Source organism: Dermacentor variabilis, chromosome 8 (assembly GCF_050947875.1).
Source record: "Dermacentor variabilis isolate Ectoservices chromosome 8, ASM5094787v1, whole genome shotgun sequence".
In the NCBI taxonomy this organism is placed as follows: domain Eukaryota; kingdom Metazoa; phylum Arthropoda; class Arachnida; order Ixodida; family Ixodidae; genus Dermacentor; species Dermacentor variabilis.
The window spans coordinates 165,475,130-165,488,835 of NC_134575.1; the positions used below are offsets into that span (position 1 = coordinate 165,475,130).

General features: G+C 48.6%; 2 protein-coding genes across 4 annotated transcripts in view; one reads left to right on the forward strand and one right to left on the reverse strand.

Moving 5' to 3' along the window:
* LOC142590703 (dermonecrotic toxin SPH-like) overlaps positions 1 to 13,706 on the forward strand; it is a 188,361-nt gene that overhangs the window by 18,811 nt on the left and 155,844 nt on the right. The gene's annotated exons all lie outside the window — the stretch shown is intronic.
* Positions 4,958 to 5,878, reverse strand: LOC142591620 (uncharacterized). The gene has a single exon (XM_075703920.1). The coding sequence runs from the start codon at positions 5,876 to 5,878 to the stop codon at positions 4,958 to 4,960; it is 921 nt and encodes a 306-aa protein (XP_075560035.1).

The following is a 13,706-nucleotide window of genomic DNA, read 5'->3' on the forward strand; positions in this document are numbered from 1 at the left end:
TTGGCTAGCTTTAGTGTCTCGAGATGGATGCTTTTGCGTAGGTGAAAAAATGATATTTTTAACGTGACATGACGGCACAAAGGAACCACCGCAACACTCCGTCTCATCGGACCTCGCTGCCTGCTTTGTTGACTTGTCTAATAGTGTGTTGTTTTGCTTCTCTCGTTGTAACTTCGACTGTAAGACTTTAGAATAGTCAATGCACCTTTGGCGTCAAATTTTTATAAGAACATTAAACTGAAAAAGTTCCGAAATTAAACATCTAAAGCACAACTTTGGAAATGTCAACGGAAATTTCACATCAAGACTTTATGGGACTTATACCCATAAAGTTTCGAAATTGATATGCATGCGCTCTGTAGATTCCACGGCCTACGCGAGATGCCGCGGCGAGCCCGTTTGTCATCAAAACGCCCTTTAAACTTTGTGCTCATATGGAGCTAATAGGCATTAGGTGACTCCAGGTACATGGCCGTTGCCGCGAAATCCAGCCCGAGTTCGCAATGTTAGCATGAAAAAGACATTCTAGACAAAATGCAGAATGATTTCCGGCGCCGGGGGTTGCTTTGGTCGGCAGTGCATAGACAGCGCAAAAAAAAAAAAAAAAATTCGTGGTGGGGGTGGAAGCCACATAAGCCCCCCCCCCTGGCTACGCCCCTGAATAGTGGCGAAAAACTGGCTGGTGAACTAGCGATTCGCCACTACGGCATCGATTCTAGAGACACTCGAGGAGAGATGTTGGTAGAATTCATTAAACGGAATAAGCTGCGAGCAATGAACACATTCTTCAGGAAGCATTACAACAAAAAGTGGACCTGGTAAAGCCCTAATGGTGAAACAAGATATGAAACTGATTTCATACTTTCTGCCAATGCCAGCATAGTGCAGGATGTAGAACTCTTAGGTAGGGTAAAGTGCAGTGATAGGTAAGTGAGGGCCAGGATTCACCTCATGTTAAAGATAGAAAGAGTAAAATTGGTCAAGAAGAAACAGGCAAACCTAACGCAGCAAGGGTAAAAGCAGACCAGTTCAGGTTGGCACTTGCAAACAAAATATGCAGGCTTACAACAGAGAGATGATGATGACGTAGAGCTAATGAACAAAATCGCAGCTTGGCTGGCTTCGGAGGCAGCAATTGAAGTGGAAGGCAAGTGACCAAGCCAACCAGTAGGCAAGCTCTCTCAAGTAACAAAGGACCCAATAAAGAAACGACAAAAAATGGAAGTGTACCACTCAAGAGATAGATAGAATTGGCGGAACCCTAAAAACTGATCAACAATTGGGAAATAAGTGACATTCGATACTATAAAGTGAAAAGGACTGAAGAAGCCGTAAAAAATGTGTCTTGGGACATGTGTCTTTGGTCGCTGGATGACGTCGTGGTCTTTCCGAAAGGCTTCGGCTCTCTTTTGACCCGCCTTGCAAGCATTCTGGTTTGCCTTTCAGACGATGGACTGCAGCTTATCTTGAAGTGCAACTTGGCCGCCCGCCGGCTTACCATCTTAGGCCATGTTGTGAGCAAGGACAGTGTCCTTCCCGACCCTGCAAAGCTTCGCGCCGTCTCCGAGTTCCCCACGCCGTCTTCGCTGAATGAACTCCGCGGCTTTATTGGCCTTTGCACCTACTTTCGCCGATTCGTGCGTAATTTTTCGTCCACAATAACTCCTCAACACAGCTGCTTGCTAACAGTGGAAGCATCTCGGCATGGTCTACCACTTGCGCAGACGGGTTCGCCACATTACGCCATCTTCTGAAATACACACCTATTCTACCCCATCTTGATCCCGACGCTCCTAGTTAAATTAATAGGCACGCTAGTGGAGTAGGCCTCGGCACAATTCTTGCCCAGCGCAAGTCTAGCTTCGAACAGTACGTCTTCGCTTACGCCAGCCGCACTCTTACCACAGCGGAAAGAAAGTGTTCGGTCACCGAAAAAGAATGTCTTGCAATTTTTTGGGCAATCACCAAATTTTGACCTTACATGGCCGTTCATTTTACGTCATGACCGATCACCACACCCTGTGGTGGTTGTCGTTATTAAAATATCCATCTGCCCACCTGGCTCGTTTGGCGCTTCGTCTACAGGACTATAACAGCTGTGTTATATAGCGGTCGGGCCATAAGCATGCGGATGCCGACGCACAATCGCGCTCGCGACTCTTCGATGACTGTGTTGCTACATCTGTCTCCAGCTACGATTCTTCCTCTGTTACATTCACCGACATGCCAGCAGAACAATGCCGGTATCCTTAAATAACCTCTCTTCTAGAGTATTTATCTCAACCGTCACCACCCACCACCAGCAGCTCGCTTCGTCGCACGGCGAGCCACTTTGCCATCCGCGAAGGGATCCTGTACCGCCGCAACTACCTACCTGATGGCCGTAAATGGTTGCTAATGATTCCTCGGCATCTACGTTCCGACGTCTGTGCCTCTCTTCATGCGGATTCGCAATGCTCCGATGGAGCGTACTAAAGACGTATGTACGCCTACCGCTTCGATACTGCTGGCGAGGAATGTGCCCCTTCGTTCGGCAGTACGTCCACTCGGGCTCCAAGTGTCAACGCCGCAAGAGCCCACCTCACAAGATAACGCACCGCACAAGGTAAGACGTGCGTTGGCCAGACAGGGCGTTGCCAATCGGCGATTCAGGGGACATGCGCAAAAAGTAAACAGAAATGTAGATGGAGGTGCGCACCTTGTTGCGCATATAAACTCTTGCAGCAATTGTGAGGCGCATCGTGATCGGATGTTAATCCTTGGCAAAAGCAAGAATGAGCTTGTGCGGCTTGCCTTAGAGGCCTACCACATAAAAAAGGCAAGGCGATAATTGCATCAGTGACACATCTTTGTCCCTGCACCCATCAGAATTTGAATTCCTAAGTTTGCGTATGCCATAAGTTGGCAGATTTCAGTAATGTATTATGTGCGCCTGCGTGGTCCTGTGGCCTAGGGTTTATATATGCACCAACGACGAAGAAATAAAGAAGTTGTTAGTCAGCGGCAGTGTGTGTCGAGTCTTCCTTTTGTGGTTCGTCTTAGGTGTATGGGCTGTAACTTTAAGTGCAGAATTATGTACCAACTAGGCCCAATTGAAGTTTTGCTGAAGTTTTTTGGCACATGGCACTCCTCGCTTTCTATCTTTGGAAATTACAATACGTACCATTACGTGCCTGTTTTAGTAGGCTTGAATTGGCCTATTCTGTGAGTCATATCAATATTCCTTGGCTGAATAAGAACGCCTAGGTTTTCATAGCACACATGTCTTCAACCTTTGGACTTGTACCCACGTGTCACTCGCATTATCCTTCAGGCCAACAAAACGGAGGCTTGATTTGTGGCCGTTATCTTCAGAATCATCTCTTCTAGATGTGAGTCGGGCAGTTCGTTGCTTGTTCTGTGCCGCGACCGTCGGTACTTCTTTAATATCCATTTTAAGGGAAAGGAAAGATGTGCAATCGACCTCAGTTTTATCTACTATTTCAGTGATGATTAGGGAGGCTTCGTGATTTGTTGCTACATTGTAATGAGGAGATTTCCTTTGGGCTAATGCCAGCGTCAGCATACTTCATACTTCGAAGCGTTCTGCTGCCCAGGTCAAAGCCAATGCTTTCTTCTCTATTTGTGAATACCTCTGCTCTGCTTTTGTGAGCGATCTCGAGGCATATGCTACTGGACGTCTTGCGCCAGATGGCTGGTCCTGGAGTAGTACGGCGCCAACTCCTTGCGAAGACGCGTCCGCCGAAAAGATTGTCGAGTACATGGGGTTGTACCTTGCCAGGCATCTGTTAGAGCTGAGAGTAGTCTTGATCTTCTCAAAAGCTCCCTCTTGTTGAGTTCCCCAACACCAGTCGCTGTCTTTGTTTAGGAGGCTGCGTAAAGGTGCAGATAGAGACGCAGCATCAGGAAGAAACCTTGCGAGGTGGTTCATCATGCCTAATAAGGAACGAACCTCAGTGACATTTTGGGGTCGAGGCAACTCCTTGATTGCTCTGATCTTCTCAGGATCTGGGCGCACACCATTGGCGTCAAAGATTATGCCCAGAAATGCTACTTGCTCAACAGCGAAACAACATTTTTCCTTGTTAAGGGTTACTCCTGTTTGTTCCAATCGGTCGAGCACGTTACGAAGGCGGTTGTCATGTTCCACTTTGTTCTTGCCGTACACCAGAATGTCGTCCATGTAGTTTAGTACACCGTCTAGGGCTTCGATGACCTGCGAGAACTTTCTTTGAAAAACTTCTGGTGCGGATGTGATCCCGAGCGGCAACCTGCGGTAGCAGTGCCGCCCATAAGGCGTAACAAAAGTGGTGAGCTATTGACATTCCTCGGAAAGCTTTATCTGGTATAATCCAGAATTCGCGTTCAGTTTAGAAAAGACCTTCGCTTCCTGGAAGCTTCCCATACCTTGCTCTACCGTTGGTAGCTGATGACGCTCGCGTCTGGCGAATTGGTTCAATTGAGTGAAGTCGACGCATATCCTAACTGCTCCAGAGGGCTTCATTACGGTGACAATAGGAGCGCACCATTCTGTCACTTCTTCGACCGTTTGTATCATTCCCTCTCGTTCTAGACTGTCCAGTTCTTGCTTGACTTTTTCCTTCATGGGAATAGGAATCCGTCTGGGTGTAGACAGGGCGTACGGTGTTGCATTCGGAACGAGACGTATGGTATGTTCTCCAGATATGGAACCCGTGCCATGGAATACCTTAGGATACCTGCTTACGATGTCAGCAGTTTCTAAGTCATCTAGGAAGCGAACGATTCCTAGGGCTTTGATAGCTGGTAGTCCCAACAAGGGTGTGCGCAAGTTGTGCACGACGTAAATGGTCTGCTTCGAACAGTTGTCTTTCCAAGCTACTTCAGCGTCAAACTTTCCTATCTTACGAATGCTTGCATTGTTCGGTCCTTTAAGATCACCTGCTTTGTCCAGATAACGCGGAAGTAAAGGAAAATTTTACCCGACGACTGTCACTTCGGCTCCCGTATCTACTTTCATGCGGAGCTTATGGTCGTTTATCAGTACCGTGACGAAGTGCTCAGATGGTGTGTTCGCCGATTGCTCGACCATGCCAAGAAATTTATCAGGTTCGGAAATGTCGTCAAGATTCCCGTCTGCTTGCCTCTTTTTTCGGCACGCCTTTTCGAAGTGGCCCAACTTTCGGCAAAACCTGCATCTGTCTTGCTTCGCTGGAAAACTGCTTCTCGGATGAAATGGTCCGGCGCAGAAACTGCAGAAATTTCCACAATAAGCTGGCTTGTGACCGCGTGTAAACTTTTTGCTCTTTCCAGGGGTTTTCTCGGGCTTTACTACGGTGATGCAAGCTTCTGGGATAGTGTCCTCGCGCTCTTTTAGCTCGGCTTGCTGTTCCTTTACCGTTTCGCTTGTACGCGCTTTTGCCAAAGCAGTGCTCAGCGTGAGATTAGGATCCATCTGTAGTTCTTCCGAGAGAAGCTGGCCTCGTAGTCCTACTACGAAGCGGTCTCTTATTAGGCGTTCCTTCATTTCTTTGAACTCGCAGCTGTCTGCTAGCCTGTTCAGCTCGGTTGCAAACTGGTCTACTGTTTCTCCCAGCTGTTGGCGGCGTAGATTAAAGCGAGCTCTCTCGTAGACTTTGTTATTGGTATGGACGAAATAGCCCTTAAATTTTGACTTTACGAGGTCGAAATCCTCCATTTCTTCGTCTTTGACGTTTAGCGACCGAAGAATCTCCCGTGACTTTCTGCCCATTGTATAGAGAATAGTCCTTACTTGTACTTCGTCTGGTTTCTCATGTAGTCTGGATGCGAATCTGTAGTCATCGAATTCGCCCATCCAGGCGGGCCAGTCCGCAGAGTTCTGGAAGTCGAAAGGCCTAGGAGGCTTGATTCCTGCCATGCTGAAGCGTTCCTTGACGAATGTCACCGGAAGGACTTGCTCTTGTAGAAGCACGCACTCGTTCGCTTCTTGACGGGCTGTCGCAGCGCTACATCGTGGCCAGCTTTGAGATAGCCACTTCTGACACCATGTCAGACATTCAGACAGACGCTCGTCGTCCCATGACCAAGAATGATCCTTTTTATTGTACCGTCGTGAAATTTATACAGACAGAATGGTCACATGACTTGTGTGAGAACTGGTTCAAAGAAATGAAAGCATAGCGCTTATCTTAGTGCGTGTCTGTGGCTCAGGCACACGCACAGTGCGTATCGAGATGACGTCACTGTAGTGGCACCATGATTCGACCCCGGTCACAATTGCAGCCAGAAAAGTCATCACCCTCATTGTGATACCGGATAAGATGAATCAAGGCAGCGCTGAACCTATCCATCTACTGGTGGGGGTTCAAAGTCTTGGACATTCACTGCGCTCACAAGAACCGATAACAGAGATGTTCATGAATTATAGTGCCACCCGAACCGTGACTGATGTTCACATGCCCTGCCAATTCATCGAGGCTTATCCTCCGTTCCTGTCTAATCACTTCACCAGCCTTTTCATTTCTATTGGGGGTGATTGCACTGTGGCTTTTGCCAAGTCTTGGATCGCCTTTGCAACTTTCACATCCTTCTTTGAACCGTTCGCTCCAACGCTTCATAGTGGCCAATGAAATACAATGTTCAACGTACACAGCCGCTATATGGTGACTAAATCCTTTTTCGGAATTTGGGACCTTCAGCTGTCAAAAACCTCCCGCTACTACGCTGTTAAACTTTTCGAGTGCCCATTGTGTAACACAACGATGTTGAATCCAGTGTATGAGAGCATTACAGAGCATTTACCCTCACAGCTGCGTGTCACTTTTCTAAAAGAGAGGTGCCGGTCTGTTATGCAAATGGCTCGCAGATAATGAACCTAAACATTATCGCGGGGGATGGGTCAACTCAATTTCATTTGATTCACTCTCGTACATTAGAAATGCGAAGATACAATCGAATATACAAATACGAAGCTACAGCTTGTTTAAGGACAAGATAGTGTAACTGGAAACAAACCACTGCACGTACACACAAAACCTCGCCACAAGATATTCCGATATACCGTAGCGAGAATTGAGGGCGCCAGGAGAAAACGAAGAGGACGAAGACGGTTGTTGTTGGTGCTAGGGTTCGCCCCGTGCATTCACCTATCTGTGCATTCATATTAAACGCGGAGCGGATGAAATCTTAAGCCCGTACTATCAATTGTTGGAGGGGCTGGTTCCCTTTCTCAGTTTTGAACTGCGTGCCCGGACTCTACTCCCCATCTTGCTTATGCCTGCCGAGGTGCCACAGCAAGGTGCTCCCGAGTACTAAAACAGCGAGGCCCTGTCAGTTTCAACGGCAGTGACGAGTACGATATCGAAGGCTGGCTGACTTTGTATGAGTGGGTAATCGTCCAGAATAAGTAGGATGACGGCGATAAACTGACCAACGTCAACTTTTACCTGGCGGGTGTGGCTGAGCTGTGGTTCCACAACCATGAAGCTGATATTGTAAAATTTATTGTCCTTTAAAACGAGCTTCGCGAAAGTATTAGGCTGAACCGCTGTTCGCTACAAGCTCCGCGCAGAACAGCGCTTACGCGGTCGCGCTCAGCATTCCGGCGAGAATTTTACCTCTTACATTGAGGATATGATCAATGTCTGCCGTCACATCAACCCTGCTATGGGCGAAGCTGATAAAATCCACCACATCATGCAGGGGATTGAGGACGACGCGTTCCAAATGCTGATTACTAAAATTGTCAAACTGTCACAGACATCGTTCGGTACAGCCATAGTTATGACGAGCTGCGGAAACAGTGCCTTTCTACACGCCTCCCCAGCGCTGGCACGGCCAACATGTCAGCATTAACTGTCGGCGCCGCATCCATTGGCACCGCATGGTTATTGCAGCAAATACAGCAGTTTGTCCCACAAGACGTGGCCCGACAACTGTCCCTTGTTCCCTGCGTTTCGGAATCCGCGCAGGCGCTTGCTCCAACGCTGCGGCATGCCATAGAGGAACAATTTTCTGATGCGATACCAACCACCTACCAGCACCCACCTGTTTCCGCTCCTCTGACCTACACTGAAGTCGCACGCAGACACAGGCACGCAGACGCAGACCAGCAATGCCGCTCTGCATGGATCCTGGTAGACGTGCAACGGACTAATACGCTGCGCGTTCGCCTGTACGCCCAAACCCGCCACCTTTTCGGTCTCCCGATCCACCGTCCACTAATCCTTGGTGCACCCGGCACAACAAGCCTATCTGCCCATGTCGCACGCTTCTGTCGTCTTCGTGACTTCCATCCTAGTGCGGGTGCAGAAAATCAAGGCTACTCACGTCCTGAGCCACCGAACCAGGTCTCCTCCCACTCAATAGTGAACACCTGCTCACCTACTCGACGTTCCTAGGAAAGACATAGGTCGCCCTCACGAGGTCGCCGCTCACTTCCCCCTATGTTTCGTCGCCCCCACCCGTTCAAGCTGAAAACTAGTCATCGTAGTTCTGGAGGCAAGAACTGCGCTCGTGTTGACAACTTCAAGGCCTCGTTTTCTGCCTCCGAATGAAATAACTGTGAATATCGAAGGTGTTTATGTGCAAGCAGTCGTTGATACAGGAGCTACTTTGTCTGTTCTTAGTGGATAACTTTGCCGCAAGTTAAATAGGGGAAAGATTCAGCTTTTCGTAGTCTCTGTGCGTACCGCAAGCGCGCACCACACTCAACCTTCACTGGCATGCACAACTCGTCTTGTCATTCAGAACGTTTTGTACGTAGTCGAATTTGCGTTTTTTCACCATGTTCGCACGATGTTCTTTTGTGTTGCGAATTTCTTGCTACTAACCATGCCGCTGTTTACTGTGCGAGCGCCGAACTTGAGTTATCGCCGATGTGTGGCGCCTGATCTGAGACGCCACCTTCTTCTCGAGTGGTTGTCGCCGAGGACACTGACATACCTCCTTTGTCTTCTGTTTTTGTACCAGGTTTGTGCGGCTATGCTCCCTTTTCCACCGCCCTGTTGGCGCACTCCGAGGCCTCCACCTCTCACAAAATCTTCCTCCTCCCTTTTGCAGTTCTCACAGTCGAAAACTCGTGCAGCGCCATTTATGGAATGAATCGATTTTCTTCCACAGCCACCTTACTCCGTGGTGAATGTATAAGTCGACTTCACGATATTGATTCTGTGTGCTCTACTCTACTTAACTGCCTGACGATACCTTAAATCTTCTCGTCGACAGCAATCCTTGTGTTACCATCGCCGATTCGTCCTCTTTAGAGGACATCCTTTCGTCAAAAGATCCCGCACTTCACCTTGCCATCGTACCCAACTCATGGAGCTCCTCGACCGCTTTCTGATTTCATTCCATAATAAGCAATCTTCCTTAGGCCGCACATCCGCCATTCTTCGCCACATCGACACCGGAACCCATCCACCCCTACGTCAGCATTTATTCTTAGCTTGTCACGCTGAACGCTGTGTCGTTGACGACCAAGTCGGCTGTATGTTTTATCGTGGCGTTATTCAGCCCTCACACAGCACTTGCGCCTCCTCAGTTGTGCTGGTGAAGCAAAAGGACGGTAGCATCAGATTTCGCTTTGATTATAGGCGCCTTAACAAGATCACGCGAAAAGATGTTTATCCGCTGCCCAGAATTGACGACGCGCTCGACTGCTTGAAAGTAGTACAGTTCTTTTCGTTTTTGGACCATCGATCTTGGTACTGACAGTTCCCTATGAATGAACCTGACCGTCCCAAGACTTCGTTTGTCACCACAGATGGTCTATATGAGCTTACGTGATGCCGTTAGGCCTTTGCAATGCGTCTGCCACCTTCGAACGTCTCATGTAAACAATCTTAGACGCCTCATATGGCACACGTACCTTTGCTACGACGTTGAAGTCTTTTCGGAGGACTTTGGCTCCCATCTGACCCTCCTAGCAAGCGCCCTGACTTGCCTTTCACACGCTGGACTGCAGCGTAATTTGAAGAGGTGCCACTTTGCCGTCCGCCGGCTTACCGCCTTAGGTCATGTTGTCACCAAGGACGGTATCCTTCCCGACCCTGCAGTAGTTCGCGCCGTCGCCGAGTTTGCCAGGCCCTGTACGCTTTAAAGAACTTCGTAGCTTTATAGTCCTGTGTTTCTATATTCACTGTTTCGTGCATAATTCTGCGTCCATAATCGCTCCCTTAACGCAGCTGCTTCCCAGCACCCAGGGCATTTCGACATGGTCTACCGCTTGTGAAGACGCGTTTGCTACATTAGGCCATCTTTTGATATCCCCATCTATTTTACGCCACTTTGACCCGGACGCTCCTACCGAAATCCACACGGACGCTGGTGGAGTTGGTCTTGGCGCTATTCTTGCCCAGCGTAAGTCTAGCATCCAAGAGTACGTCGTCACTTACTCCAGCCGCACTCTTACCAAATCGGAAAAGAACTATTCGGTCACAGAAAAGGAATGTCTTGCAATTGTTTGGTCATTCACCAAATTAGGAACTTATATGGCCTTCAATAAAACTTGTTGCTGGACAAGTAGGTGATGCATTTTTTTTTAAACTGATAAAAAGGACCAACACATGGTGAAAAGACGACACAACGACAAAGAAACTTTCTTCGTCGTTGTGTCGTCTTTTCACCGTGTGTTCGTCTTTTTTAGCACTACCTTCAGTTTTAAAGAATATGGTCTTTCATTTGACATCATGAACGATCACCACGCCCTGTGCTGGTTGTCGTTATTAAAAGATCCATCTGGTCGCCTAGCTCGTTGGGCGCTGCGTCTACAGGACTAAAACATCCCTGCTGTCTACCGGTCAAGCCTTAAACATGCGGATGCCGACGTTCTTTCGCGCTGACGACTGTCCGATGAGCATGGTTCTCCGTTAAGCTGCAGCTATGATGATCCGGCTCTTAAATTCGGTGACATGCCACCAGAGCAACGCAGGAATCATCGGATGGCCTCTCTTCTAGAGTATTTAGCTTAACCATCAGCACGCACCACGGACCACTAGCTTTGTCGCACTGCTCATAACTTTGCAATCCTCGAAGGGATCCTGTACCACCGCAACTACCTATCTTGTGGCCGCAAATGGTTGCTAGTGATTCCTCGCCATTTACGTTTAGACGTATGTGCCTATTTTCATGCGGATCTGCAATGCGCCCATGTCGGTGTAATAAAGACATGTGCACGCCTACGTCTTCGCAACTACTGGCGAGGAATGTGCCGCTTCATTCGGCAATGCCTGCACTCTGTGGGATCATCTCAAACATGTCTGATCAATAAACTTGAAAAAATTCAGTACAGAGCAACCAGGTTCGTCTAAGGTAGGTACTGTTGGAACTATGGTAGCACTGAAATGAAAAAAGAGCTGAATTAGGATTCACTTCCGTGACGCCGAAAGAAATCGTGGTTAAAACTTTTATACCATATGTTTAACAACAAAACTGGAATTGATAGGGAAAGTTACTTAAGTCAGCCAAATAATATATCTGGACGGACTGACCGCAAGTACAAAATTAGGGAATACCAGGACAGGGCGGACTCCGTGCGAATTCTTTTTTTCAAGAACTATCGCTCAGTGGAATCGACTGACGCCTGAGCAAGTGCGTAGCGTGAATGAAGACGTATTTCTTTTTTCAAGATTGTAACCCCTCGGCTGTAGCGCCTTCAGGCAAAGCGGGGAGATACATCAATAAAGAATAAATAAATAAATAATACGTCCTCTCATGCTCTAAGTGCCAACGCCGCAAGGGCACACCTACAAGATAACAGGGCCGCTCCAACTATTGCCTTGCCCCTCCCGGCCTTTCGACCGCATCGGCATTGATTTGCACGGCCTTCTACTATACACCCCAGCTGGCAACCGCTGGCTCATCGTTGCCGTAGACCACCTCACGCACTACGCCGAAACTTCAGCGCTCCCTGCGGCCACAACACGTGAAGTCATCCTTCGCAACCTTGTTCATCCTTCGAAATCTTGTTCTTCGACACGGTGCGCCTCGCGAGCTACTGAGTGACCATGGTCGTTCATTTCTATCCAAAGCTGTAGCAGCCCTCGTTCGCGAATGCAACATTGTCCAAAGAACTACAAGTGCCTATAATGCGCAAATTAATGGTATGGCTGAACGCTTTAATCGTACTCTCGCGACATGCTCGCCACGTACGTCTCCGCTAACCACACTAACTGGGACTGCATCCTTCCCTTCGTTACGCATGCTAACAAAAGCGCCACTCAGTCTACCACGGGATTCTCTCCCTTTTTTCTTCTTTATGGTCGCCAACCTTGCAGGTTTATGGACGCGATCTTTTGCATCGCCCCGACGCTTCCGAATCTGTGGCTCTATCCGAAGCTGCCACTTATGCCGAAGAATGTCGTCAGATCACACGCTCACTTACTGCTCAAAAACAGAGCAGCCAGAAACATGGTCGAAACGCAAGCTCGTCCTTTCCATAGTATTACCCTGGAACGCTGGTATGGCTCCGCGTTCCTTCCTCTACTCCCAGCCTTTCAACGAAATTTAAGCTGATAGTATGACAGCCCTTACCGGGTTCTACAACAGACGTCGCCGGTAAACTACGCCATTGGGCCTATTTCCACATCTACGGACCAACGGTGTCGCGGCCTCGAAACTGTTCATGTCGACCGCCTGAAGCTGTACTACGACCCACCAGTGGTCCTTGTTCCATAGGTCATTAGGATAGCTCCTTTTTCACGGGGGAGTGATTGTAGCGAGAAACACGGGCGCCAGCAGAAGACGTAGAGGACGAAGGCGGTTATTGTTGGTTCTCGGGCTCGCCCCGCTCGGCCATTGTCTCTTTTTGTGCATTCATATAAAAACGCCGAGCGCATGAAGCCTGAAATCCGCACTATAAAGGTGTTGCGCAATAAAGTGGGTGCGCAACCACAGATTCACAGAATCCTGGATACCGCCCCTATACCATCCTACCCCCCCCCCCCCCAGATGTATCATGCGCGACGGAAGGCGGCGTACTTACCAACTGTTCTCTCTTGCTCGCACAAGACTGCGTCACCAACGTCGGCTCACCCATTCCGTCCCCCCCCGCCTCCAATGTTTTCGCTAGCACATACAGCATGCGGCGTGCGGTCACGATGTTATGGCCCTTGGACTTTATACGGAACATGAGAGCGACGGCGACGGCAGGAATGCGCCTGGAGTGTCCACATAATTGGAACGCAATAATATAACAACAGCATCCGGCAACTGAAGCATCCCGCGGCCCATTACTTTCCTCAAACGTGACAAAATTGAACTTTCACTATGCGACAATTTGCTGCATGGCAACGTCTTTTTCTTTTTTTTTGTGGTGCAGGCGCGCGGAAATGAAAAAAAAAACGCAAACCAAAGTCTATTCATCATCATCACCATCATCATCAGCCTGGTTACGCCCACTGCAGGGCAAAGGCCTCTCCCATACGTCTTCAAGAACCCCGGTCATGTACTAACTGTGGCCATGTCGTCCCTGCAAACTTCTTAATCTCATCCGCCCACCTAACTTTCTGCCGCCCCTGCTACGCTTCCCTTCCCTTGGAATCCAGTCCGTAACCCTTAATTACCATCGGTTATCTTCCCTCCTCATTACATGGCCTGCCCATGCCCATTTCTTTTTCTTGATTTCAACTAAGATGTCATTAACTCTCATTTGCTCCCTCCCCCAAATCTGGTCTTTTCTTATCCCTTAACGTTACACCCCTCATTCTCCTTTCCATAGCTCCTTGCGTCGTCCTCAATTTAAGTAG